The sequence below is a fragment of the Narcine bancroftii genome, chromosome 1 (genome assembly GCF_036971445.1).
Source record: "Narcine bancroftii isolate sNarBan1 chromosome 1, sNarBan1.hap1, whole genome shotgun sequence".
NCBI classification, from domain to species: Eukaryota; Metazoa; Chordata; class Chondrichthyes; order Torpediniformes; family Narcinidae; genus Narcine; species Narcine bancroftii.
In genome coordinates this window covers 285,749,065-285,776,441 of record NC_091469.1, presented here as the reverse complement: position 1 = coordinate 285,776,441, position 27,377 = coordinate 285,749,065, and the positions used below count along the sequence as shown (strand labels likewise).

The window sequence follows — 27,377 nt, the reverse complement described above, 5'->3', positions numbered from 1 at the left end:
AATACCCGATTTATTTCTACTAGCTGGTATAATCCTAGATAACTGTTCTTTTTTTAATTGCCAAGCTAATACTTTATGAGCTTTCTCACCCCATTCATAAAATTTATTTTTTTGAACGATTCAACAGACATTCAAATTGATATGACTGTAACTTATTATACTTCAACTTTAAATTAGTTAATTGGATCTTTTGGAATTCAGTAGCTTTCTTTTGAAATTCTTTTTCACAGATTGTTATTTTCTTCTCCAAATCCTCAGTTTCTCTAACTCTCTCTTTCTTCAGTTTGGATGCATAACTGATAATTTGACCTCGTAAAAAAGCTTTCATTGCGTCCCACAAAACAAACTGATCAGAAACAGAGTGAACATTATTAGCAATGAAATCCTCAATTTGTTTTCTCAAATAAACAATAAATTCTGGCTTTTGTAGTAACATAGTATTAAATCTCCAACTTAAAGTATGTTGTGTAACTTGAGAACTTTGATATTCCAGTAATAACAATGAATGGTCCGAGACTAACCTTGCCTTATAATCCACAGATATAACCTTATCCTGTAAATGTGCCGAAATTAAAAAATAATCAAGTCTTGAAAAAGAATTATGTCGAGAAGAATAAAAAGAAAAGTTTCTCTGTGTAGGATTAAATCTACGCCAAATATCAACTAAATTCAAATCTTTCATCATATTAGCCATATGTATCGCCATCTTAGATTTCTTAATTACCTTTGGATACTTATCCAATAACGGTTCTAATACCATATTTAAATCCCCCCCAATCATCACATTGAAATTAGCTTGTCCCAATAATAAAGATATTTCTGTAATAAAAGCGGTGTCTTCAACATTTGGAGCATAAACATCAATCAAAGTCCAGGCTTCATTAGAGATCATACAATTCAACTTAAGTAGTCTTCCTCCATTTTTCTCCTCGTCTTGCAATTGAAACGGTAAATTCTTATGTACCAAAACCGCAACTCCTTTTGCCTTTGAATTAAATGAAGAATAAAAGACTTGTCCAACCCAGTCCCGCTTAAGTTTCAAATGTTCTTTATCTGTCAAATGAGTTTCCTGTAAAAAGGCCACATCTACTTTAAATTTTTTAAAATAAGCAAGTACTTTCTTACGCTTTATAGGATTATTCAAACCCTGAACATTAAGAGAAGCAAATTTAAATTTCGACATGTCTTACAACAGTTAGAAAAAAAACCCCAACTCTTACCCCCTTACCTTCTCTTAATACGATCAAAAAAAAAGAAAAAGAAGAAAAAAAAGGAAAAAATTTTTAAAAAATTATTTAAACAAAAAAAACCCTTAACTCTTTAATCTAATAATACAAAAAAAAAGAAAAAAAAACTGCGCAATGCGGTAACTGCCAAAAAAAAAGGGTGTGAGATAACTCACACGTAGCAGATGACTTTCAGAAAATAGTGCCTATCCAGTTCTCTCCCCCAACTCTCACTTCATCTTAAACTAACATCATCATTATTTAATATCCCTTTTTTTTTGAAAAAAAGCATTAGGAAAAAAAAGGACAACTCTTCTTTTAATCAGCTCCAACTGCCGAGTCACCATTACGACCATTCCTTCTTGGAGCACGGCTCTTTTCTTCGATCTCTTGTCTCCTTGGAGATCGTGGCGGACTATATCTCTGTTGAAACTGAGTGATTGGCAGCTCTTGAGCAAATGCTATAGCTTCCTTTGGAGAATCAAAAAACTTTGGTTGGTAACCATCTTGAAAAACCTTCAAAACAGCTGGATATCTAAAGGTTGCCTTATAACCTTTCTTCCACAACAACTCTTTAGCAGGGTTGAATTCCCGTCGTTGGAACATAACCTCTTGGCTCAAATCCGCATAGAAGAAAACTCGATTATTTTGAATCATCAAGGGTGATTTTCTCTGTTGTGCATTTCTAATAGCCACTCGTAAAATTATTTCTGTCATAATAATTCAAGCAACGAACCAAAACAGGTCTTGGACTTTGACCTGAAATAGGTCTTCTACGCAAAGCTCTGTGAGCACGTTCCAGTATTATACCTTCTGGGAAATGTTCTTGACCCAGCATCTGCGGAATCCATTCAGTAAAAAATTTTCTTGGGTCTGGTCCCTCCAAACCTTCCGGCAAACCAATAATCTTTATATTGTTCCGTCTGGATTGGTTTTCCAAATAATCAATCTTTTTCACCAAATTTTTATTTTGAGTTTGTAAGTCTTCAACCATTTTGGTCACATCAAGAACTTGATCCCGTATTTCGTCTATATCTTCTTCACACGAATTAAATTTATCTCTCACTTCAAGCTTAAAAGCTCCAAACTCAGCCATCTGTTGAGAATGTATTTTCACCAGAGTATTAAACCTAGTACCAAGTTCAGTCATAATCTTGGATAATCCCTGCATTGTATAAGACAATTTAGATTCAAGATTCACAAGAATCTTTTCAATTGGAAGAGATTCTGGCTCAACAGATTCCTGCTTCTTCTGCATAACCAAAGGATCTTCTGTTCCTTCCTTCATTCTGATTGCCTTCCTTGTAGTATGACTGCGTGTGGAAACCCCAGCCACAGCCTCTCCAGCAGTGACTGGAGGACGCTGGCTGGGGTTTTCCCCAGTCCATAATGTATTAAGTTCTCCCAGTACATCAAGTTGTATAGGTTCTTCTATCTCAAGAGGTGCAGTTTGGAGAGGAGTCACGTGATGGAGTAGTGGCCGGACGGTGAACTCCAGCCCTCTCCAGAAAAGTCGGGAAAAACGAGAGAAAATACAAAGGCACAGAAATACAAGTTAAAGAAAAGTGAATATAAAGGTGGAAAGAAGATGGAGACAAAAGGAGAAAAATCAAAATCAACGGAAAGAAGAGAGGAAGAGAAGACAACGGAGGAAAAAGGTGAAGGCCTTACCTGTCCGAAGAGGCCCGCTGCGGAGAGAAGACCCCACTACCTCAGGTCGGTAGAAAGAGAACTACAACAATGGCTCACAGAGCCGAGTAAAAGTGCGCAACCGCGCATGCGCGACTCCTCGCGCATGCGCGATGCGCATACAAAAAAACACACCGACGGGAGGGGGGACCAGCTGGGGAGTCGATCTCCACAGCCGGCAACGACAGCTGCAGAACACCTGCAGCAAGAAGACACCACAGAAGACAATGGAAACAAGAAAGAAGAGGAGGAAAGGGCAGCAAAGAAACAACAGATGGTCAACCTAGAGGAAGAAGAAGAGGAAGAGGAAGAGTACAGGGAAATAGAAGAAGAAAAGATAGGCAAGGTAAAGGAGGTACTTGCTCTTGTTAGAGGATACATGGAGTCATTTAAAGAATGGCAAACACAGGAATTCAATGATTTAAGAAGAAGAATAAACAACACAGAAAAGAAAATAAATAAAATGGATATGACCTTAACAGAAATGGGGAAAAAAATGGACAAGATGGAAGAACGGGCAATAGCAGCAGAAATGGAGGTAGAAGACTTAAAAAAGAAATTGGAGGAATCTAATAAAAAAACTAAAGAGACACAAGAATTACTAGCCCAAAAAATAGATATAATGGAAAATTATAACAGAAGAAATAACATAAAGATAGTGGGCCTTAAGGAAGATGTAGAAGGCAAGAATATGAGGGAGTTTATAAAAGAATGGATCCCTAAGGCCCTAGGATGTCCAGAACTACAGCAAGAAATGGAAATAGAAAGGGCACATAGAGCATTGGCCCCTAAACCACAACCACAACAAAAACCAAGATCTATTGTAGTAAAATTCCTAAGATATACTACAAGAGAAAAGGTGCTGGAGAAGACAATGGAAAAAGTAAGAGAGGGCAACAAACCACTGGAGTATAAAGGGCAAAAAATCTTCATTTATCCAGATATAAGCTTTGAACTCCTAAAGAAGAGAAAAGAGTTCAATGCAGCAAAAGCGATTTTATGGAAGAAAGGATATAAATTTACACTGAAGCATCCTGCGGTATTGAAAATATTTATTCCAGGACAACAAAACAGACTATTCTCGGATCCAGAAGAAGCACGAAAATTTGCAGAACAATTACAAAAATAGACTGAGGGATGAAGACGGGTAATGAGAGCAAAAATTATCACGATTGATATGTATGTGGGTAAAGACAAAAATAGACTGAGGGATGAAGACGGGTAAGGAGGGTAAAAATGACCACGATTGATATGTATGCGGGTAAAGAGGTATAAGAGTGAATAGAGACAACGGGCATATGTGAAAGTATCTGTAATTAGAGGAAAACATAGAAAGTATAGACAAGAATTAATAAGGGAAGGTAATGGAATAGAGAGAATAAGGAGGGAACTAAAAGAGTGACCTTTGTGACATATAAAAAACGAAATCTTTTCTGGGGGGGGCTGGGTGGGGGGAAAAGAGCGGTCACTGCAAAATCAGTTGACGCTTGCGAGTGGATTCGCAAATCCAAATGGAGAGGGGAGATGTGGTTGTCCGACAAGGGATAAAGGGCAACTCAGGAGGGGAAGGGGAGATTGGGGATAAAGAAGATAGAAATAGGAGAATAAGGAAAATGTTGGATGTTGTAGGAATGTTGTCTGGTAAAGAGTTGAAAATAAGAAAACAGAAATGGAAAAGGAGGAAAGGTAATGATGGAAAAACGGAAAGAGAAGATAAACAAAATATAAAATGGCTACGCTGAACTATATGACTCTAAATATTAATGGAATACATAACCAAATTAAAAGGAAGAAACTACTAAATTTACTGAAAAAGGAAAAAATAGATATAGCATTTGTCCAAGAAACACATTTAACTGAATTGGAGCACAAGAAATTAAAGAGAGATTGGGTAGGACATGTAACAGCAGCATCGTATAATTCAAAAGCAAGAGGAGTGGCTATATTAATTAGCAAAAATGTGCCATTTAAAATAGAAGAGGAAATAATAGATCCAGCAGGGAGATATGTTATGATAAAATGTCAGATATATTCAGAGCTTTGGAATCTACTTAATATATATTCACCTAACGAAGAAGATCAAAAGTTTATGCAAGATATCTTTTTGAAGGTAGCTAATACGCAAGGGAACATACTAATAGGAGGGGATTTCAATCTGAATTTGGATCCAAATATGGATAAAACGGGGAAAAAAATTAACAGGAAGAACAAAGTAACCAAATTTATAATTAAATCAATGCAAGAAATGAAACTTGTGGACATATGGAGGAAACAAAACCCAAAAGAAAAGGAATACTCATACTACTCGACTAGACATAAAACATACTCAAGGATAGACCTATTCCTGTTATCAGCCCACATACAAGGGAGAGTTAGGAAAACGGAATATAAAGCTAGACTATTATCGGACCACTCACCCCTGTTATTGGCAATAGAGCTAGAAGACATCCCTCCAAGAATGTATAGATGGAGATTAAACCCCATGCTACTTAAAAGACAGGATTTTAGAGAATTTATTGAAAAACAATTAAAAATGTACTTTGAAGTAAATACGGAATCAGTGGAAGATAAGTTTATACTATGGGACGCAATGAAAGCATTCATTAGAGGGCAAATAATAAGTTATGCAACCAAGATGAAGAAGGACTATAATCAGGAAACAGAGCAGTTGGAAAGGGAAATAATAAACATAGAAAAAAAATTAGCAATAAAGGAAGATACAACCAAAAGAAGAGAATTGGCGGATAAAAAAATAAAATATGAAACATTACAAACATATAAGGTGGAGAAGAATATAATGAAGACAAAACAGAAATATTATGAACTAGGGGAAAAAACACACAAAATCCTAGCATGGCAGCTTAAGACAGAGCAAACTAAGAAAACGGTATTGGCAACAAGGAAAAAAGACAAACAAATTACATATAATCCAAAAGAAATTAAGGAAAACTTCAGAGAATTCTATGAACAATTATACCGAACCGAAAACGAAGGGAAAGAAGGGAAAATAGATGAATTTTTGACTAAAATTGAACTACCAAAACTACAAATAGAGGAACAAAATAAATTAACAGAACCATTTGGAACAGTAGAAATACAAGAGATAATAAAAAATTTACCAAATAATAAGACACCAGGAGAGGATGGACTCCCAATAGAATTCTACAAAACATTTAAAGACCTAATAATACCGCCCCTCCTGGATGTAATCAACCAGATTGATGAGACACAAAACTTACCAGATTCATGTAAAACAGCAATAATTACAGTGATACTAAAACAAGGGAAAGATCCACTCTCACCAGCGTCATATAGACCAATATCTTTGCTAAACACAGATTATAAGATAATAGCTAAACTATTAGCGAACAGATTAGCAGAACAGGTACCGAAAATGGTAAATTTAGACCAAACTGGATTTATCAAAAAAAGACGCACAACAGACAATATTTGTAAATTTATTAACTTAATTCATGCAGTAGAAGGAAATAAAGCACCGGCAGTAGCAGTTGCTTTAGACGCAGAGAAGGCCTTCGACAGAGTAGAATGGAATTACTTGTTCAAAGTATTGCAAAAATTCAGTTTACCGGAGAAGTATATTAATTGGATTAAAGCATTATATAAGGGACCGTTAGCGAAAGTGACAGTAAATGGACATGTATCAAAGCAATTTAACTTAAGCAGGTCAACGCGGCAGGGATGCCCACTATCACCATTATTGTTTGCGCTAGCTATAGAACCACTAGCAGAATCGATAAGAAGAGATAATAATATAAAAGGAATAAAAATAAAAGACAGGGAATATAAAATCAGTCTGTTTGCGGATGATGTGATAGTGTACTTAACAGAACCAGAACTATCAATAAAAGAACTATATAAGAAATTGAAGGAATATGGAGAAGTGTCGGGATACAAGATAAACGTAAATAAAAGTGAAGCAATGCCTATGAATAACGCGGATTTCTCAAAATTTAAGGAGGAATCCCCATTCAGATGGCAAACGCAGGCAATAAGATACCTAGGTGTGCAAATAAACAAAAATCTAGGCCAATTATATAAACTCAATTACAATCCACTAATGAAAAAACTACAGGACGATTTAGAGCATTGGAAAGAGCTACCACTAACACTGATAGGAAGGATAAACTGTATTAAAATGAACATTTTTCCAAGGATACTATACTTATTTCAGGCATTGCCAATACAACTGACAGAAAAATTCTTCAAAGAGTTAAAGAAAATAATAAGGAGATTTTTATGGAGAGGGGGGAAACCGAGGATAGCACTAGACAAATTAACAGAATGGTATAAACAAGGAGGCTTACAATTGCCAAACTTCAAAAATTATTATAGAGCCGCACAATTAAGGTACCTATCAGATTTTTATCAAACAAGGGAAAAACCAGACTGGACGAGACTAGAATTAGATAAAATAGGGGAAAAGATACCTGAACACATATTATATAAATGGGACGAAAAATTGGTACAACATAGAACTTCTCCAGTATTACACCATCTCCTCAATATATGGAAGAAGATACATGTAGAAAGAAACAAAATAAATTACCAAATACCAAAACTAATATTGACGCAAAATAAGCTACTCCCTTTTACAATAGACAACCTTGCCTTTAGAAAATGGGAAAAAAAAGGGATTAAAAGAATAGAAAATTGTTTTTCAGGAAGTAGATTCTTATCCTTTGAACAAATGAGAGATAAGTACAATATAACGGGAGATACAGCGCTGGCATATTACCAACTGAGATCCTACTTGAAAGATAAATTAGGAAGCAACTTGAGTTTACCAGAGGGAAGTAACCTTGAATATGTGATTACAGATACAATGTTAATCAAAAGATTTATAAAAAATATGTATATTAAACTGCAAGAAAAGGAAAATGAGGAAACAAATGGTAAAACTAAACAAAAATGGGAACAAGATTTAAATATAAAGATAAAAAAGGAAACATGGGAGAAGTTATGCTCTGGAACGATGAGAAATACAATAAATACGAGGCTGCGTATGATACAATATAATTGGTTACACAGACTATACATTACACCGCAAAAGTTAAATAAATGGGACCCAACAGTATCTGATAGATGTTTTCGATGTAAAAAAGAAAGGGGAACAACAATTCATGCAATCTGGACATGTGAGAGAGTAGAAAAATTTTGGGATGATCTCAATCAGATATTAAATAAAATAACAGAAAACAATATACCAAAGAATCCAGAGATATTTCTCCTAAGTAACATAAAAAATAAAGAATTTGGAATTGACTTGGAGGATGCACAAAAAAGATTTGTTAAGATAGCCCTAGCTGTAGCAAAAAAATGTATTACGTCAACCTGGAAATTGGAAGATAATTTGAAAATACAACAATGGTATATAGAAATGAATAAATGTATTCCATTAGAAAAAATAACATATAGTTTAAGAAATAATATTGAAATATTCGAACAAGTATGGGAGCCTTACATTAAATACAATAGCGAAAACCTACCGGGAACAAACATTACCTAAGTTGATGGAAGGAGAAGAGAAGAAAAAAATGGACTCAGTAGAATTTCTGGTGTATTTTTGTTGAATGACAACATTGTCTAACTGAATTAATGCAACCTAGATTGTATAACTAAAATGGATGAGAGGGGGGAGGGATGGGGGGGTGGCTTGGGAGGAGGGAGGGGGGAGGGAGAAAAAGTCACTGTAAATGTGTGGAAAAGAAAAAGTGTATATCATGGCTATTGTGATTTATGGTGTGAAAAATAAAAAATTTAAAAAAAAAAAAAAAAAAAAAAAAAAAAAAAAAAAAAAAAAAAAAAGAGGTGCAGTTTGCAGTGCCACCGCTACAGTTGACAGATGCCTTTCCCCAGCCAGTGTTTCAGCTGGTAATACTTCAGCTGATGATACTACAAGCGGTTCATTCATAACATTGCCGTCAGATGCTACTGCGCACGTGCGAACCTGAGTAACTCTTTGTTCTAAAGGCTGTTTGGCGCCCTCTTTAGGGGGCTCTACCGATGTAACGTAGAGCTCTGCATCTGAACACTGTACCTCTCTCCTGGGATCCATTTCACGCTGAGTCCCGGTGTCTTTTCTACAGGTAGGCTCCAAAACTTGAACTTTTGGAAAATGTAGTTTTTTGATGATCTGTTGTCGTTTTTTTTGCTCTTTTTCACTAATTGTACCATCATAAGTTAAATTAACAGCACTGAAGTGATCTAAACTTTTAAAGAATTTTAACGGGCATTTCTAGACAAAACAATAAGATAGAGTCAGGAGAGGACTGGAAGGCACATCTGATCCTTACGCCATCTTGCCACGCCCCCCAAGAACAGCAATATTGAACCTAGGCAGTTACCTGCAATTTCCTGAGATGGTAAGTTCCTTTAGTGTATCGAGCAATGTTTTGACATTTCATCTCACTGAAAAAAACCGTGACATCTTTTTTTCTGTCTAGAATTTCAAATCACCCATGTTCCATCCTGCTTCTTCAAAGTTGATTGATCTTGTGTTTAGAATTATACTCTTCAGTTATTGTCAGTGAATTGAATACAATTAGTTTCTGATTATCCAAAACGTTTGGGTATTGGTTAATTACATTTTACGGATATCTGATCTGCAGCCTACTTAAGCAGCAGAATATTTGTATAAGCTGTGCCCGATCCCAACCCCTCCCCACTGCCATCAATGAACCTGCCCAGGCGCTCAAGGTCTCTGCTCGTATCCCAGACACCTCCTTACCACCATTGCTGACCCTGCTGAGAATGGAACTAATCTGTAGTTGCCATCATGTCAACAGTTTTGAGAAGACAATAGAAGATATTATGAAGAAAGCTTTTTGGGATTGTTTACAAGCTCAGCTCATGGAGGATCCGCCAGTTTATCACCATGCAATCAAGCTTCTAGCTGAGATTAAAGAGGTAAGATCATAGTTGAAGATTACTGAGGACCCTACTTTTAATTTGAAATTGTCGTCCCTTGTTTAACTTTTTTAGAAATGATATTTTGTTGTATTCAGAATAGTTTTGACAGGTTCAAAGAGAATCAAGGCTGGGCATGTGTGATTAACAAACAGTGGTCTTTATTTACATGTGGGGAACGCAAAAAAAGACACACCCTCATAAAGACCAACCGTAATGATACACAAATAGCTACACATTGGGGGAAAATAAATTTAAATAAATTGCTGCTAAATATTCTCAACTCCTGATTGGGAATGCAAGGGTTAAACACATAATACCCACCACCCCTCTCTATCTCTAGCAATCAAATCACACTAATAAACATTAAATTAATTACAACTAACAGGTATATCAAATTAACCTGGTCTTCAGTATTGCCCACGGCTGGGGATCCAAGATAGGCCCATCGACGTCAGCCCTCTGGAGCTGCCTGTGGCCTGCAGCCTGGAGTTCAATGATGGTCTCCATGGAGCAGCAAGAACAGAGAGAGAGAAACTCCATGTGCTGCTTTTTCAGTGCAGGGCCTATCCACGTGACCTCTGGGGACCAATCGTGCGTCAGCCTCACCTGTGGGCACCTGGAGGACCAATCACACATCAGCTGCAAGGGGCAATTACGCATCAGCATCACATGTGGGCATATCTATCTCTTGACTGGCAGATGAGGTGACTTTCGACTAAGTTCCAGCTGGAGAGGTTGCATGGCCCTCCATAACCCACATATTTAGTTTAGCAAATCTAATCCAACCTTGTTGCTTTGTCTACCTGATTATCCTGAAAAGATGGTGTCATTGGGCTGTTTTCTCTATCTTTTTATCCATTGTACCTATCTACATTAATCCCATTTACCCCATCAGGACCATAGCCTCCTATGTTTTGGTGAGTCATGTACTTGTCTAAATGCTTCTTCCATGTAGTGAGAGTATTTGCTTTCACCACCTCATAAGGCATTCCAGTTTCCCACCACCCTCTGTGTGGAATACAGTTCCCTCTTGAAACTGCTTAACTCAGACCTTCATGCTTTGATCTTAAACACTTTCACTGTGAGGGAAAAAAAATCGACTAATCTATCCTATACAGAAATTTGATGGACTTCACCCATGAGCTTCATGTGCTCCAAGGGGGATAAACCCAGCCAATCCAATCTCTCTGTACAACTGCATAGATTCAATTCAAGCAATGTCTTGATATATTTCTGCATCTTCTCCAGTGCAATCACACCTGTCATGTGAATTTGAGGTTTATGGATACATTGACTATTGATTTTATGATCCTTTCCATGTTGTATATGTCCAATGATAAAGGACTCTACAGTGGGTGGCATAATTTATAAATGCCCCTCCCACACATAAATGCAGTATGCCGGTGATTACAAGCAGTAGAATTGTAAAGATCCTAAGTGCTTGGTCATGATAAAGCAATGAAGGGAAAGCATTTTTAGTCTTCTTTCCTTCTGCATGTAATGATGTGTTTAGGTAAAGATTAGTTTATATTAGCAATGATGATATACTAAGTCCAATAAAAAATGTTCTTGGTCGGTATGGTTGGTGTAATGGAAAGTGCAACGCTAGTAGAATGTCAATGACCCAGGTGCTGGCTGTAAGGAGTTCGTACTTTCTCCCCTTGTCTGTGTGGGTTTCCTCTCACCCTTCAAAATGTAGGTTAATTGGGGTAATTGGGCGCCAGGGGTTCGTGGGCTGGAAGGGCCTGTTACTGTGCTGTATGTCTAAATTTAAAATTTTAAAAACTTAAAAGAAAAATCTGGAAAAACCCCGCAAGCGAAACAGCATCCAGGGAAGGAGAAAAGTTAATCTGTCCAATGCAGAAACCTTTCTTACAAGGAAAGGTATTCTGATTTTCATTTAAAGTTTGATAATCTGCCTATTCAAGTTTATTAAATGCAGTTGTTTAGAATGATATGAATACAAAATTGGGTAGAAGATGGATTAATTAGTTTTCAAAATTGGAGTTAGATACATAGTGTTGTTAATAAAATGCCACTGTGTAACTACCAGTCTTGGTATCAAGTGGTTCTGAATATCCACTAGTTTTGTGTTTCTTTTGACCTTTTCACACCGCAGTGTAAAGTGAAGATTCTTGGGAAATTTTCCCAGGAACCCTCTGTGAACCTGCGGTGTGAAAAAGTTGGTAGGGCCGCAGCCCTGGGAAATTTTCCCGGACCACTCTCTGCCTGCGATGTGAAAAGTCAAATGGCTTGTGACGTAAGTGCTTACGTGCTGCGTCACATGGGCGATTAAAATTAAAAGATGCCTACCCCCTGAAACAGCGGGCTACTTTGGCACATTGTAACAGCAGCACAATGCAGGATGAATGGCCATCCTCATTAACCATAATGCAGCTGGATTTCCCAGAGCAGTTCCAGCTGCGTGAGGGATTATGGGAAGCAAAGTCGGCCATTCATCCAGCTTTGTGCTGCTGTCACGGCATGCCGAAGCATTGGGTGGGGTGGGGGTGGGAGGGAGCTAGTGGGCAAGTGACTGACAGACAGGCAGGGGTTGAACTTACTCTTACCCCTGTGAGTGCATAATGCAACATTGGTTGCATTACCCCCCCCCCCCCCCCCAATTGCCGAGAAGGGCAAATTCCTGGGAATTTGGACTGCAGAGTGAAAGGCCCAGGAGGTCCTGTATTCCTGGAAATTTCACTTGCTCTCCTGTGGTGTGAAAACGGCTTTTGTAATAATTTACAATTGTTTCTTGCTTTTCCATTCAATACTTAAAATAAGTACTAAAGCAATAGAAACAGGAAAAGGCCAAAAGGCCCTCAGTTGCTCTATGTTCACTATGTTCATAACTCTCTAATCTTTGGCTTTACTCCACTTTCCTGTCTGTTCTCCATCATCTTGTGGTTTATATCCATGTCTCAAGGGTTGCAGCAGTTCAAGAAGGCTGCTCACTATCACATTCTCAAGGGCAATTAGGGATGGGCAATTAAATGAATCCACAAAAGCGCTGGAGAAACTCAGCGTGTCAAAGAGGCAAAAATGTATAAGCAAGGCCTGGGCCCTTCATCGACGTACCTTTTTCTAGCAATTTTATATATTAACTGCAATCACAGTGTCTACAAATTTTCCTGTTTCCTTCCTTGGGCAATTAAATGCTGGCTCCACCTGAAAATCCCACAAAAGAATCTTTGACTCTCCTGAACTTTAAAAATATGTCAGATATTTTTGGTTATAGCAATGCAAACAATTATAGATCTTCAGTTGTGTATTTCTGAGAGGTAAAACAGCTATTGGCTTTGAAAAGGATGTGCCCGTGTCTTTTCAGAAAATTTCAGACTAGTTTGCGATATTCACGAGGGAAGTGTTCACAGGAATTGTCTGTATTTTGCTGACGTTTCCAACCTTTGATTTCTTTTAGACTCTCTTGTCGTTGTTGCTGCCTGGTCACACCAGGCTGAGGAACCAAATCAACGAAGTTCTGGATCTGGAACTCATAAAGCAAGAGGCTGAGAATGGTGCATTAAACATCCCAAAACTCGCTGACTTCATCATTGGGATGATGGGAACACTCTGTGCCCCGATTAGAGATGATGACATCAAGCTTCTCAGGAACATCTCGGATGTGGTGCCATTATTCAGGCAAGGTTATATATTAAAATTAAATACTACTGCGGAAAACCTGGATTTCATGTATTATAAATTGAAATCTTCATCCCTTCTATCCTTTTGCTCTTAACATACTTCACAGACCATATAATCATGGAGATGTGGGAAGTCTGTCTCACTTGTGGTTTCATAGTAGCAGTTAGAAGATATAGGGACATAAATTTCAGATAACTGAATGATTGATGAGCAAGGAAATGAATGTGAAATTGTCTTTAAAACAAATATTAGTGACTTTTAAATTGGCAAAATGGCAAAGTGAATGAAACTAGCAATTAAAATGAATTTTGCAGAATAGTTATTTGACTTCAATGCAATGCAGGTTTTTCTTTCTCCTGACTAACATAGAAACTGACCATATTAACCTTTGTCATGGTTGTGAATTCAAGTCCCAGAGTTCTCCATGAGGTAGATTTATTCAATCTTTACTTTCATGCATGTAACATTTTGTTATGGTTTTTAAAAGGAAAAGAACAGCAAAATATTTGATTTATCAGGCATACCCTGCTTTATGAATAGTCAAATTACGAAAATTTGTTTTTATGAAGAAAGCCATGTTCGCTTTTACGAAAGGATTTGAATGGGTGTCCGCTTTTACGAAAATAGCCTCCAATAGTAGTGAATGTGTCTTCACTTTGTGCCATTTCGGCTTAAGAAAGGTTTCCTAGGGACAGTCTTATTTTGTAAAGCGGGGTATACCTTATTCTATTATTGAAATCTTCCAAATATTTGAAGACTACACTTTGGCTTACAGAAAATAACAATTTGCATATAGCATATAATTTTGATTGTCAGTTTCACTGCACTGCATTAGCCAGTGAATTGACACACAATAAATGACAGGGCTTTTGGGAGTGTGGTGGAACAGTGACCAAGAGGCATGTGTACAAAGTTGCCTGAAAGTGACAACACAGATAAAGTGTGAAGAAGGCTTATGACACACTTACCTTGATTGAACCCAGAGTGTGCCTGAAATGGGCTTACAGCAGTGGTGGAAACAGATATGACAGTAGCATTTAAGTAAACTGCTAGCACCTGCTTTGCAGGGCAGGAATAGTAAAAACTAGAGGACATGTGTACAAGGAGAGGGGAGGAAAATTTAGGTGAAGGGGTAAGTGTTTTACACAGAGAGTTGTAGGTGCCAAGAGAGCTTGTGGAGGTTGGAACAATGGGGGCATTTAAGAGACTCTTAAGCCTCTTTTCCACTGGCATCCCAGTTAATTGGGTGTGCAGTGTCCAGGGATAGGAAGCCCTTTGTGGAGTGTGCCGTTCCACTGGGCTATCTTTAACTGGGACGCTAATTGCTTTTCCACTGAACTCACTCCTCCCCGGGGATCGGAGTGTTCGCTCTTCAACTGGAAATGGGTGATTTTCTGCTGTCCATTTTCCACTGAGTTTTATCAGCACCCCGGCATCAGCAAATGCCGAGGATATGAGTAGGGGAGAAGGCGGTTAATCCCTGGTGTGAAATGATGTTATTTGACACTGGCATTCAGACAGTGTTCCTTTTCTACTGGACCCTGTCCCAGTAAATTCCCAGTTAATTTCTGGGAAAGAGTGTCAGTGGAAAAGGGGCTTCAGACAATCACACGGATGAAGGGAAAATGGAGGGTTATGAGACAGGGAGAGTTTGTATTTTAAGTAAAAATAGGTCGGCACAACATTGTGGCCGAATGGCCTGTACAGTGCGATTATGTTCTAAAAGGCTTCTGGATAGGCACTTGAATATAAATGGATTGAAGGGGCATCTATCCCTTGCAAACAGTAATTTTAGTATGATTTGAACATCATGTTCAACACATTTTACTCAATTTCCAAACTGTCACGTTAAAGAAAATTACAGGTTGTAGCTTCCAAGCAGAATGAAGGACCTGTCTCCTGGTTATAACATCTATGTTAGCAGAACTTCAAGTCTTGGGAATCAAAACCCCACTGTGTAATTGGATCCTGGATTTCTTCACCTCCAGACCACAATCAGTGAGGATTGGCAAGAACTTTTCCTTCACAATCTCCATCAGTACCGGAGCACCACAGGGCTGTGTTCTTGGCACCCTGCGCTACTCATTTTACACTTACAACTATGTGGGTCGATACTACAACTACACCATCAACAAATTTGCCGACGATACCACGATAGTGGGTAGTATAAAGAAAGGCGTTGAGTAGGAAGTCACGTGATGGAGTAGTGACCGGTAAGAAAATACCAGCCGTCTCCAGAAAAGTTTTAAAAAAGTAAAGAAAAAACAAAGCTACAAACACAGAAACCATAACAAATTAAAAATAAAAGTGTGGAGAAAATGGCAGCAAAGAAAGAAAAATCAAAAACAATGGGAAGAAAACAAGAAGGAAAGATGTCGGAAGAGAAAGGTGAAGGCCTTACCTGTACGAGGAGGCCCGCCATGGAGAGAGAAGCCCGCTCCCTGAGGCCAGTGGAAACCCCGAACTCAGGACTACAAATATGGCTCACGGAGCCAAACAAAAGTGCGCAACCGTGCATGGAGGGAGAACCAGCTGAGGAGTAAATCTCCACAGCTGAAACAGACAAGTATAACACGACAGCAAGGCTCCCAACAGGAAAACATAGAAAATAACGGGAACAAGAAGGAAGAGAGTAAAAAAAGGAAATCAGAGAAACAACAGATGACCAACCCAGAGGAAGACGACCAACACCAAGACACTTTTAATAAAAATAATAAAAACAAAAATACCCAACAAAATAAAATAAACAACCCAACAAGAAAATCAGAAGAGACAGAGGTAAAAGACACAGATCCTGGAGTGGAGCCAGAAGAGGAGGAAGAACACAGAGAAATGGAAGATGAAGGGAAGGGCAAGTACATGGATAAAAAAAATTTAAAGAATATATGGAAGCATTAAAAGAATGGCAGACACAAGAATTCAGTGAAATAAAAAGAATAAAAGGTACAGAAGAAAAAGTGAATAGATTAGAGATGATCATGACAGAAATAGGAAAAAGAGTGGACAAGGTGGAAGAACGAGAAACAGCCATAGAAATGGAGGTAGACGACTTAAAAAAGAAATTAGAAGAATCTGATAAAAAAAAGTTAAAGAAACACAGGAGCTGTTAGCTTAGAAGATAGATATAATGGAAAATTATAATAGAAGAAACAATATAAAGATAGTGGGCCTTAAGGAAGATGAAGAAGGCAAGAATATGAGAGAATTTATAAAAGAATGGATCCCCAGGGTCCTAGGAAGACCAGAATTACAGGAAGAAATGGAAATAGAAAGGGCACACAGAACATTAGCCCCTAAACCACAACCACAACAAAAACCAAGATCCATTCTAGTAAAATTCCTAAGTTATACGACAAGAGTAAATATATTGGAGAAAGCAATGAAAAAAATAAGAGAACACAAAAAGCCACTGGAATACAAAGGTCAAAAAAATTTTTTCTATCCAGATATAAGTTTTGAACTCCTGAAGAAGAGAAAGGAGTTTAATGCAGCAAAAACAACCCTATGGAAAAAAGGTTATAAATTTATATTAAAATATCCAGTGGTGCTTAAAATAGTTATCCCGGGGCAACAAAGCAAACTGTTCTCAGATCCGGAAAAAGCACGAAAATTTGCAGAACACCTACAAAACAGACAGAGAGATGAAGAGATGTAACAAGAACAAAAATGACAACAAACTATATATGAAGAAGAAGAATAAAGTATAAGTAAGAACTAAGAAGAGAAAGAAAGGGAAGAAAGGAAGTAAGGAGGGAGTTAAGAGAGTGAGCTTTGTTATATATGAAGATTAAAATCTTTTCTGGGGGGCTGGGTGGGGAAGAATAACAGTCACTGCGAAATCAGTTGACGCTTGCGAGTGGGTTCGCAAATCCAAATGAAGAGGGGAGATGTGGTTGCCCGACAAGGGACAAAGGGCAACTCAGAGAGGGGAGGGACTATTGGGGTTAAAGGAATTTTAGATATGGGAATAGTGGAAATATTTTATGTTTTAGAAATGTTGTCTTACAATGTGTTTAAAAAAAGAAAACAGAAATGGATAAGAAGGGAAGGTGGTGATGTGGAAACGGAAAGGAAAGATAAACAAAGTATGAAATGGCCATGTTGAACTATATGACTTTAAATATTAACGGAATACATAACCAAATCAAAAGGAAGAAGCTGTTAAATTTACTGAAGAAAGAAAAAATTGATATAGCGTTCGTGCAAGAAACACATTTAACTGAAATGGAACACAAGAAATTAAAGAGAGATTGGATAGGACATGTAACAGCAGCATCATATAATTCAAAAGCCAGAGGAGTAGCTATGTTCATCAATAAAAATGTACCAATCAAAATAGAAGAGGAAATAATAGATTCAGCAGGGAGGTATGTAATGATAAAATGTCAGATATATTCAGAATTTTGGAATTTACTCAATATATATGCACCTAATGAAGATCAAAAATTTATGCAAGATATGTTTTTGAAGATAGCAGATACACAAGGGAATATACTAATAGGAGGGGATTTTAACCTTAATTTGGACTCAAACATGGATAAAACTGGAAAAAAGACTAACAGCAAGAACAAAGTAATCAAATTTATAATTAAATCGATGCAGGAAATGCAACTTTTGGATATATGGAGGAAACAACACCCAAAGGAAAAGGAATATTCATATTATTCGAGAAGACATAAAACATACTCAAGGATAGACCTATTCCTGTTATCAACCCACATTCAAGGGAGAGTTAGGAAAACAGAATATAAAGCTAGATTGTTACCAGATCACTCACCCCTGTTATTGGCAATAGAGCTAGAGGACATCCCACCAAGAATGTATAGATGGAGATTAAACTCCATGCTACTTAAAAGACAGGATTTTAGAGAATTCATTGAGCGACAAATTAAAATGTACTTTGAAATAAATACAGAATCAGTGAAAAATAAATTTATGCTATGGGACGCAATGAAAGCATTCATCAGAGGACAGATAATAAGTTATGTAACTAAGATGAAGAAGGACTACAATCGAGAAATAGAACAGTTGGAAAGGGAAATAACAAAAACAGAAAAAGAATTAGCAATAAAGGAAGATACAACTAAAAGAAGAGAATTGACAGACAAGAAAATAAAATATGAAACACTACAAACATATAAGGTGGAGAAGAACATAATGAAGACAAAACAGAAATATTATGAGCTAGGAGAATAAAATGCACAAAATACTAGTGTGGCAGCTTAAGACAGAACAAACTAAAAGAACGGTATTGGCATCAAGGAAAAAGGACAAACAAATTACATATAACCCAACGGAGATCAACGAAAACTTCAGGGAATTCTACGAACAATTATATCAAACTGAAAACGAAGGGTAAGAAGACAAAATAGATGAATTTCTAACTAAAATTGAACTACCGAAATTACGAACAGAGGAGCAAAATAAATTAATAAAACCATTTGAAATAGAAGAAATGCAGGAGATATTAAAAAAACTACCGAACAATAAAACACCGGGAGAGGATGGACTCCCAATAGAATTCTATAAAACATTTAAAGACTTATTAATTCCTCCCCTCTTGGAAGTAATCAACCAGATTGAAAAAACACAAAACATACCAGATTCATGCAAAACAGCAATAATTACAGTAATACCAAAGACAGGGAAAGATCCACTAACACCAGCATCGTATAGACCAATATCTCTACTCAACACAGATTATAAGATAATAGCTAAACTATTAGGAAACAGATTGACCGACTGTGTACCAAAAATAGTAAAACTAGACCAAACTGGATTTATTAAAAAAAGACGAACAACGGACAATATCTGTAAATTCATTAACTTAATCCATGCAGTACAAGGAAACAAAACTCCAATAGTAGCGATTACTTTATACGCAGAGAAAGGCTTTGATAGAGTAGAATGGAATTATTTATTCAAAGTACTACAAAAATTCAACCTACCAGAGAAATATATTAATTGGATTAAAGCATTATATGAGGGACCATTGGCGAAAGTGACAGTAAATGGATATATATCAAACCAATTTAAATTAAGCAGATCAATAAGGCAGGGATGTCCACTATCTCCCTCACTGTTCGCATTAGCTATAGAACCACTAGCAGAACTGATAAGAACAGAAAATAAAATACGAGGGATAAAAATAAAAGAGAAGGAATATAAAATCAGTCTATGTGCAGATGACGTTATAATATACTTAACAGAACCAGAAATATCAATAAAAGAATTACATAAGAAATTGAAGGAATATGGAGAAGTATCGGGGTACAAGATTGACGCAAATAAAAGTGAGGCAATGCCAATGAATAATGCGAATTTCACAAAGTTTAAGGAAGAATCACCATTTAGATGGCAAACACAAGCAATTTGATACCTAGGTATACAACTAAATAATAATCTCGCCCATCTATATAAACTAAATTATCAGCCATTAATGAAAAAATTACAAGACGACTTAGAGCACTGGAAAGACTTACCACTAAAACTGATAGGAAGGATAAACTGTATTAAAATGAACATCTTCCCAAGGATACAATACCTATTTCAATCATTACCAATTCACCTAACAGAGAAATTCTTCAAGGAGCTAAAGAAAATAATAAGGAAATTCTTATAGAAAGGGGGGGAAACTGAGGATAGCACTAGATAAATTAACAGAATGGTACAAACAAGGAGGCTTACAACTACCAAATTTTAAGAATTATTATAGAGCAGCACAATTAAGATACCTATCAGATTTTTATCAAACAAGGGAAAAACCAGATTGGACCAGATTAGAGCTAGATAAAATAGGGGAGAAGATACCTGAACATATACTCTATAAGTGGGATCAAAAATTGGTGCAACGTAGGAATTCACCAGTATTACACCATCTGCTCAACATTTGGAGGAAGATTCACGTAGAAAGGAATAAAACAAATTATCAACTACCAAAATTAATATTGACACAAAATCAACTAATCCCTTTCACAATAAATAACCTTTCCTTCAGAGAATGGGAGAGAAAAGGGATCAAAAGAATAGAAAATTGTTTTTTGGGAAATAAATTATTATCTTTTGAACAAATGAAGGACAAATATAATATAACTCACGATACAAGGTTTGCATACCACCAATTAAAAACCTAGTTGAAGAACAAATTGGGAAACAGTTTGAGGTTACCAGAAGGAAGCAATTTTGAATATGTGATTACAGACTCAATGATAATTTAAAAAATTATAACAAACATGTACATCAAACTGCAAGAAAAGGAGAACGAGGAAACAAACTGTAAACCTAAACAAAAATGGGAACAAGATCTAAACATAAAGATAAAGAATGAAACATGGGAAAAGCTATGCTCTGGAACCATAAGAAATACAATAAACACGAGGTTTCGCATGATACAATATAATTGGTTACACAGGCTATAAATCACACCCCAAAAGTTAAATAAATGGGATCCAACAGTATCAGACAGATGTTTTCGCTGTAAAAAGGAAAAGGGAACAACAATACATGCAAATTGGACATGTGAGAAAGTGGAAAAATTTTGGGAAGATCTAAACCAGATATTAAATAAAATCACAAAAAGCAATATACCAAAAAACCCAGAGATCTTCCTTCTAAGTAATATAAGAAATAAAGAATTTGGACTCGATTTGGATGGAGCACAGAAAAGATTTATTATGATAGCCCTAGCTGGAGCAAAAAAATGTATTATGTCAACCTGGAAATTAGAAGACAACTTGAGAATACAACAATGGTACATAGAAATAAATAAATGTATTCCATTAGAAAAAATAACATATAATTTAAGAAATAACATCACAATATTCGAACAAATATGGGAACCATACATGAAATACAATAGAGAAATCCTACCATGAACCTCCACCACCTAAAATGACGGAAGGAAGAGACAACAAAATGAACTGACTCAGTATATAAAAGTAAAAGATAAAAATTTCTTGTTTATTTTATTAAGTGACAACATTGTTTAACGGATTTAATGTATCTTATAGATTGAACTTTGAATAAATGGGAAGGGGGGAGAGGGAGGGAGGGAAGGGAGGGGGAAAAAGGGGGAGAAAATGACACTGTACATATTCAAGAGAAAAATGTCTGTATGTATTTTGGTCAATATGGTTTATTGTGTAAATAAAAAAATTAAAAAAAAGAAAGGTGTTGAGTCAGCATACAGGAGGGAAATTGAAAACTTGGTTGAATGGTGCACCAACAACAACCTTACAATAAATATCACCAAAACTAAGGATTGCTAACTTCAGGAAGGGAAAGCCAGAGATATACAATCCAGTGATCATGGGGGGAATCAGAGATGGAGGGTGAGCACATTTAAGTTCTTGAGAATCTCTATCTCAGACGATCTTTCCTGGACACAACACGCCAATCGCGTCATGAAGAAAGCATGTCAGCACCTCTACTTCCTCAGGTGTTTGTGGAGGTTTGGTAAGACATCAGAAACCCTGGCACATTTCTACAGATGTGTGGTGGAAAGTGTGCTGACGGCTGAATCACTGTCTGGTATGGGAACACCAATACCCATGAGTGTAAATCCCTCTGAAAGGTAGTGGACACAGCCCAGGACATCACAGGCAAAACCCTCCCCCACTACTGAGTACATAAATAGGAACACTGCTGTCTAGGTGACCAAGACTCGCACCACCAGGTTCAGGAATAGCTGCTACCCCTCCAACATCAGACTCCTCAACAACAAACTCAATCAGGGACTCAGTTAAGGACTCTTGTGAACATTATTATTTTTAAAATTCTCTCTGTATTGCACAATCGGTTTATTTATATTCGTTATCAGTTTTTTTTGGTTTACATGTTTATGCTGTGTAGTTATTTTTTGCACTGTGGTAATTCTGTCACGCTCATGGGAAAAAGAATCTCAGTATTGTATGTGATGTCATGTACTCTGACAGTATATCTGAAATCTGAATATAAACAGAACAATCCAATCACACCTTTTTACAAAAAGTCAGCACAGATGTTTTTAAATGGTTATATCCTCCTTTAAAAACAATCATGTTTATGGCTCTTCCAATTATGATGGTGGGTTTGTTCCTTGGTTTTTGACTATTTGAACGTGGTCTCATTATTGTTATACTCAGATTGGAGCCACCTTTTTGCAGTAATAAAGCATGAGTTATACTAGAGCACCCATTCTCAAGTGCGGGGCTTACAGCCCCTCTAGATGCCACAGCACATTTAAGTAAAAGCTTTGTTTCTTTTCACCTCATGCAAGTACGGAAGAAACGAAAACTCGACAGCTTCACAGGGAAGGAGGCCCATAAACTTTGAGCAGAGTCTGAGGGGGGGCCCATAGTAGACGTGTCCTTTCTTTTGACAGGGAGATTTTTGCGGTGCTGGATTTAATGAAGCTGGACTTGGTGAATTTTGCCATTAGCAGTATTCGACCACACTTAATGAAGCAGTCAGTTGATTTTGAGCGGATGTGTTTCCAGAAATTCTTGGATAAGCAACACGGTGAGTTATTTCATAATCACAATTATATTGGACATTTGTAGTTAACGAAAACCTAATTTGTTAAAATGAAATAATTTTGTATAAATAGCATTTGCAGGAAAGCATGAACCTCCAGATTCAATGACACCTTCTTTCCTGTCACTATCATACTTAAGACAAATATAGAGAAAGAACAGCTAATCATTGCAGGGGCATCGTCTTTTACCAAGGAGAGGTCCATTCAAATGTATGATAACAGGAGGAAAGAAACTGTTCTTGAATATAGAGGTTCGTGTCTTCAAGTGTCTTCTGCCCAATGAAAAGGGGAGAACTGTGCATGACCTGGATGGGAAAGGTCCTCTAAAATACTGGCTGCTTTCCCAAGACAGCAGGAAGTATAGATGGAGTTGATGGAGAATTTGGTTTGTGTGATGGCCTGAGTTGTGTTTACAACTGACTGCACTTTCTTGTAACCTTGGGCAGCAAGTTCCTGTACTGAAGTGCAATGCCTACAAATAGGATACTTTTATTGGAACATGCCAAATTTCCTAAGGCTTCTGAGGAAGTGGAATTTACTGTTTATATTCAACCACAGTCAGATTTTGCAACATTAAGGAGCACATCCAAGCTTTATTCATTCTTGACTTGTAAAGCAGAGCATCTGATTGGGAAGGAATTGCATTGATAAAGGATCTTTTATGACCTCAGAATGTCCCACAGCATGATGAGGCCAAAAAAGTACATTTGAAGTGCAACCAAGTAACGTGCAGTCAACTTGCATAAACAGAAGTATACTGCTGGGATTAACAGCACCTCATCTTCACCTGGGCACCCTCGAACCAGATGGCACTCACATTGACTTCTCCGGTTTCCATTTAAACTCCCACCCTACTTCTTCTTCTTCTTCTTCCCTGTCTCCTTTCTCCTTGTGTTCTCTCTCACTCCCCCCTTTACCCTGTGTCCTTTCATGGAGCCAAAATAAATTCTCACTTTTCCTCATCATATCCAGTTAACATTTTTTGTTTCTTGGTCTGGACTCCTCCCCCCTTCTCTCCCAATCTTTATTAAGACACCTGTCTGCTTTTTGCTTATACCTTGAAGAGAGGCTCAAGCCTGAAACATCTGTTATGTATCTTTACCTCCTAAGGATGCTGCGAGACCAGCTGAGTTCCTCCAGCATTTCTATGTTTCTATTGGAAGTATAATGATGACCAGACTATTTATAAAGTTAATGCAGATGAAAACCCATTAACTTTGAGTTTTTCTTCCTTCTCCCTTTCAATAGGCCTGTTGCACTGCCTTTTCCAACACTGAACTTTTGCACTCTTAATGCAAAAATTTCTTAAAATTGAAAGATTCTGCATTAAGGCAACTTCATCTGAAATATTTAGAACATTAGTACTTTTTAAAATGACTTTGTTTTAATCATAGGTTCACTGGAGCTGTCTACAGAATGGTTGCAAGAGGCAGCAAGCGAAGTCCTGGGCTCAGATATGTCCGTGCTTGATGGAGCCACAGCTTGTGCCACAGATGTTTCGGCATTATGCCCTACCTTAGTGTTAAACCATGCGTATATTAAATTACTGAAATGGGACCATGCCAGAAGACTCTTCCCAGAGGTTAGTACCATTTCCTCACCTTGTCTGCACTAATTGTTCAATGGACAAGATATAGTAGGAACAAGGTTAGGCCATCAAGCCCTTTGTGGCCCTGTCCACAAAGTATGATCATGGTTCATAGATACTGGTTTCAATTTCCCTATTATTTCTCCTTAATTTCTCCGATTTCCTGATCCATCTACCTTAAATACCTCTAATGATCTAACTTCCACTATCTGACAGGGGAGAGAATTCCAGAGATTCTCCACCTTCTGCTTGAAAAGAAAATTGTACGTACTTCAGTTTTAAATGACCTGCCAATTGTAAATTTGTCTGCTTGTTCGAGACTTTCCCTATGAGTGAAATCTAGCTTTGTTTCACTGAATGCTGCAATCAAGTGTTTGGGTTTTGGATTGGTGCTGGAATGTCAGATTGTTGAGCGTAGTTTACATATACAACATGATAATAAATGCTGATTCCAGGGAAAATAAATTAGATTATTTTGTACATTATTTGGAGTAAACACGTTTATGAAACGTATCAAGTGGTGCTCCAAACCCTTGCTGTGTTAATGGGATACACTGTCCATTTTGTTGAAGTAAAGAATGTACTTTAAACATAGCGTCTTTCTATTGCCTAGGAAACAGAGCACTAAATCTCTCCTCACTTTTATCTGGTTTCATCTTAGAAAGTTTTCACAGGTTGTGAATAGAAAGTAAAATAATTGCATTTTTGAAGGAGGAAGTGAAATTATTTTGGGGGGGGGAATCTGGGTGCTGCTGTGTAGGGTAGCATTTAGGGCCAATCCCAGTTGGCCTTGAGAAGATGATGGGGAACTACCTCTTGAACTCAGCAGTTCTTCATGTTAAGGAGGTAAACAGGAAATCTGCAGATGCTGGGATCTAGAACAGGACACAAAAGTGCTGGAAAAACACAGCAGGCCATGCAGCATCCATGGAAAACAAAAGGCAGAATGACACCTGACATTCAGACTCCTGTACCTTATGTCTGAAGGTAGCAACGAGAAGAGATTGTAACTTGGCCGATGAGGGTCCTTTGTGATGTTGACTGCCTTCTTGAGGCCCTCCAGCATCCACATTCTCTTGAGTCTATGAGATACCTTTGTCTTTCCTTTTTTGTCTAGTATTTTAATTTGTTCTACATAAACTGCTGCCAGGTACACTGCACAGCGATGTAACTATCACAGGCATTTAAATCTGGAGATTCAGGTCAATACAGAAGGAGCATGTATGACCTGTGAAAAGCTATCACCCGGACAAAGTGGAGATTCTGATGAAAATGAAAACAGCAAGGGACCTCCAACAGCTGTAGCAGGGAATAAACTGCTACAAAACCAAATCCAGTGAAGTATCAGATGCCAAAGCTTCACCCCCAGAGGAACTCAATGCCTTCTACACCTGATTTGACGATGGTAACAGCGAAGAACCACCCCTCTGCAGCTCCACGTACCCTAATGATCCCATGCTCTCTGAATCAGAGGATGATGTACGCGCTGCCTTCAGGAGAGTGAATCCGAGGAAAGCATCTGGCCCTGACAGATTACCTGGCTGAGTAAAAAATCTGTGCTGACCAACTTACCAATGTATTCACATACATTTTCCATATCTCTCTTCAGCAGGGTGTGGTAACCTACCTGTTTCAAACAAATGTCAATCAAACCAGAGCCCAAGAAGAGTGCAGTAACCTGCCTTAATGACTGTTGACCAGTAGCACTTACACCAACAGTGATGAAGTGTTTTGAAAGGCTGGTGATGAAGCCTATCAGCTCCTGTCTGAATGGTGACAGATACGTTTCAATTCGCCTATCGTAGTAACAGATCTACAGTGGATGCCATCTCACTGGCTCTATACAAAGCCCTGGAACAACTGGACAGTAAAGATGTATACATCAGGATTCTCTTTATCAAGTACAATTCAGCATTTAACACCATCATCCCCTTAAAACTGATCAGCAAACTCCAAGTCCTGGGACTCAAATCCCCACTATGTAATTGGATCATGAATTTCCTCAACTCCAGACCCCAATCAGTGAGGATTGGTAAGAACATCTCCTCCACAATCTCCATGAGTATTGGAGCATCACAGGGCTGCGTTCTTAGCCCCCTGCTCCATCCATTTTAACCCTACAACTGTGTAGCTCAGTACGACAACACCATCTACAAATTTGCCGACGATACCACTGTAGTTGGTTGTATAAAGAAAGGGGATGAGTCTGCATACAGGAGAGAGATTGAAAACTTGGCTGAATGGTGCACCAACAACAACCTTGCATCAATGTCACCAAAACTAAGGAGCTGATTGTTGACTTCAGGAAGGGAACGCCAACACACTAATGGCATCGTGAAGAAAGTATGTCAGAGGCTCTACTTCCTCAGGAGTTTGCGGAGCTTTGGAATGACACCAGAAACCCTGGCAAATTTAGAACCATTGAACGCTACAGCGCAGAAAAGGCCCCTTCGGCCTTTCTAGTCTTTGCCAAACCATTTTTTTACCTAGTCTCACTGACCTGCACCCAGTCCATAGCTCCCCATACCTCTCCCATCCATGTACCTGTCCAAATTCTTCTTAAATGTTAAAATTGGGCCTGCATTCACCACCTCAGCTAGCAGCTCGTTCCACAGATGTGTGGTGGAAAGTGTGCTGACTGGCTGTATCACGGTCTGGTATGGGGACACTAATATCCCTGTGTAAAGCTCTCCAAAAGGTAGTGGACACAGCCCTGGATATCACAGGCAAAACCCTCCCCACCATTGAGATCATTTACAGGGAATGCAATCATCAAGGATCCACA

General features: G+C 37.8%; 1 protein-coding gene across 7 annotated transcripts in view; it reads left to right on the top strand.

Annotated features, from left to right (window-relative positions):
- The window catches only part of LOC138745420 (T-complex protein 11-like protein 1), a 100,960-nt gene that overhangs the window by 35,843 nt on the left and 37,740 nt on the right, over positions 1–27,377 (top strand). For all 7 annotated transcript variants that reach the window (XR_011346259.1, XR_011346257.1, XR_011346261.1 and 4 more), the window contains 4 exons: positions 9,722–9,842; positions 13,267–13,487; positions 22,852–22,988; positions 24,399–24,586. Coding sequence is in view for 2 of the 7 variants with exons in the window: in XM_069902425.1 (XP_069758526.1) it covers positions 9,722–9,842; positions 13,267–13,487; positions 22,852–22,988; positions 24,399–24,586 (667 nt within the window). In the remaining 5 variants the exon portion in view is untranslated. The remainder of the gene's footprint in view (positions 1–9,721; positions 9,843–13,266; positions 13,488–22,851; positions 22,989–24,398; positions 24,587–27,377) is intronic.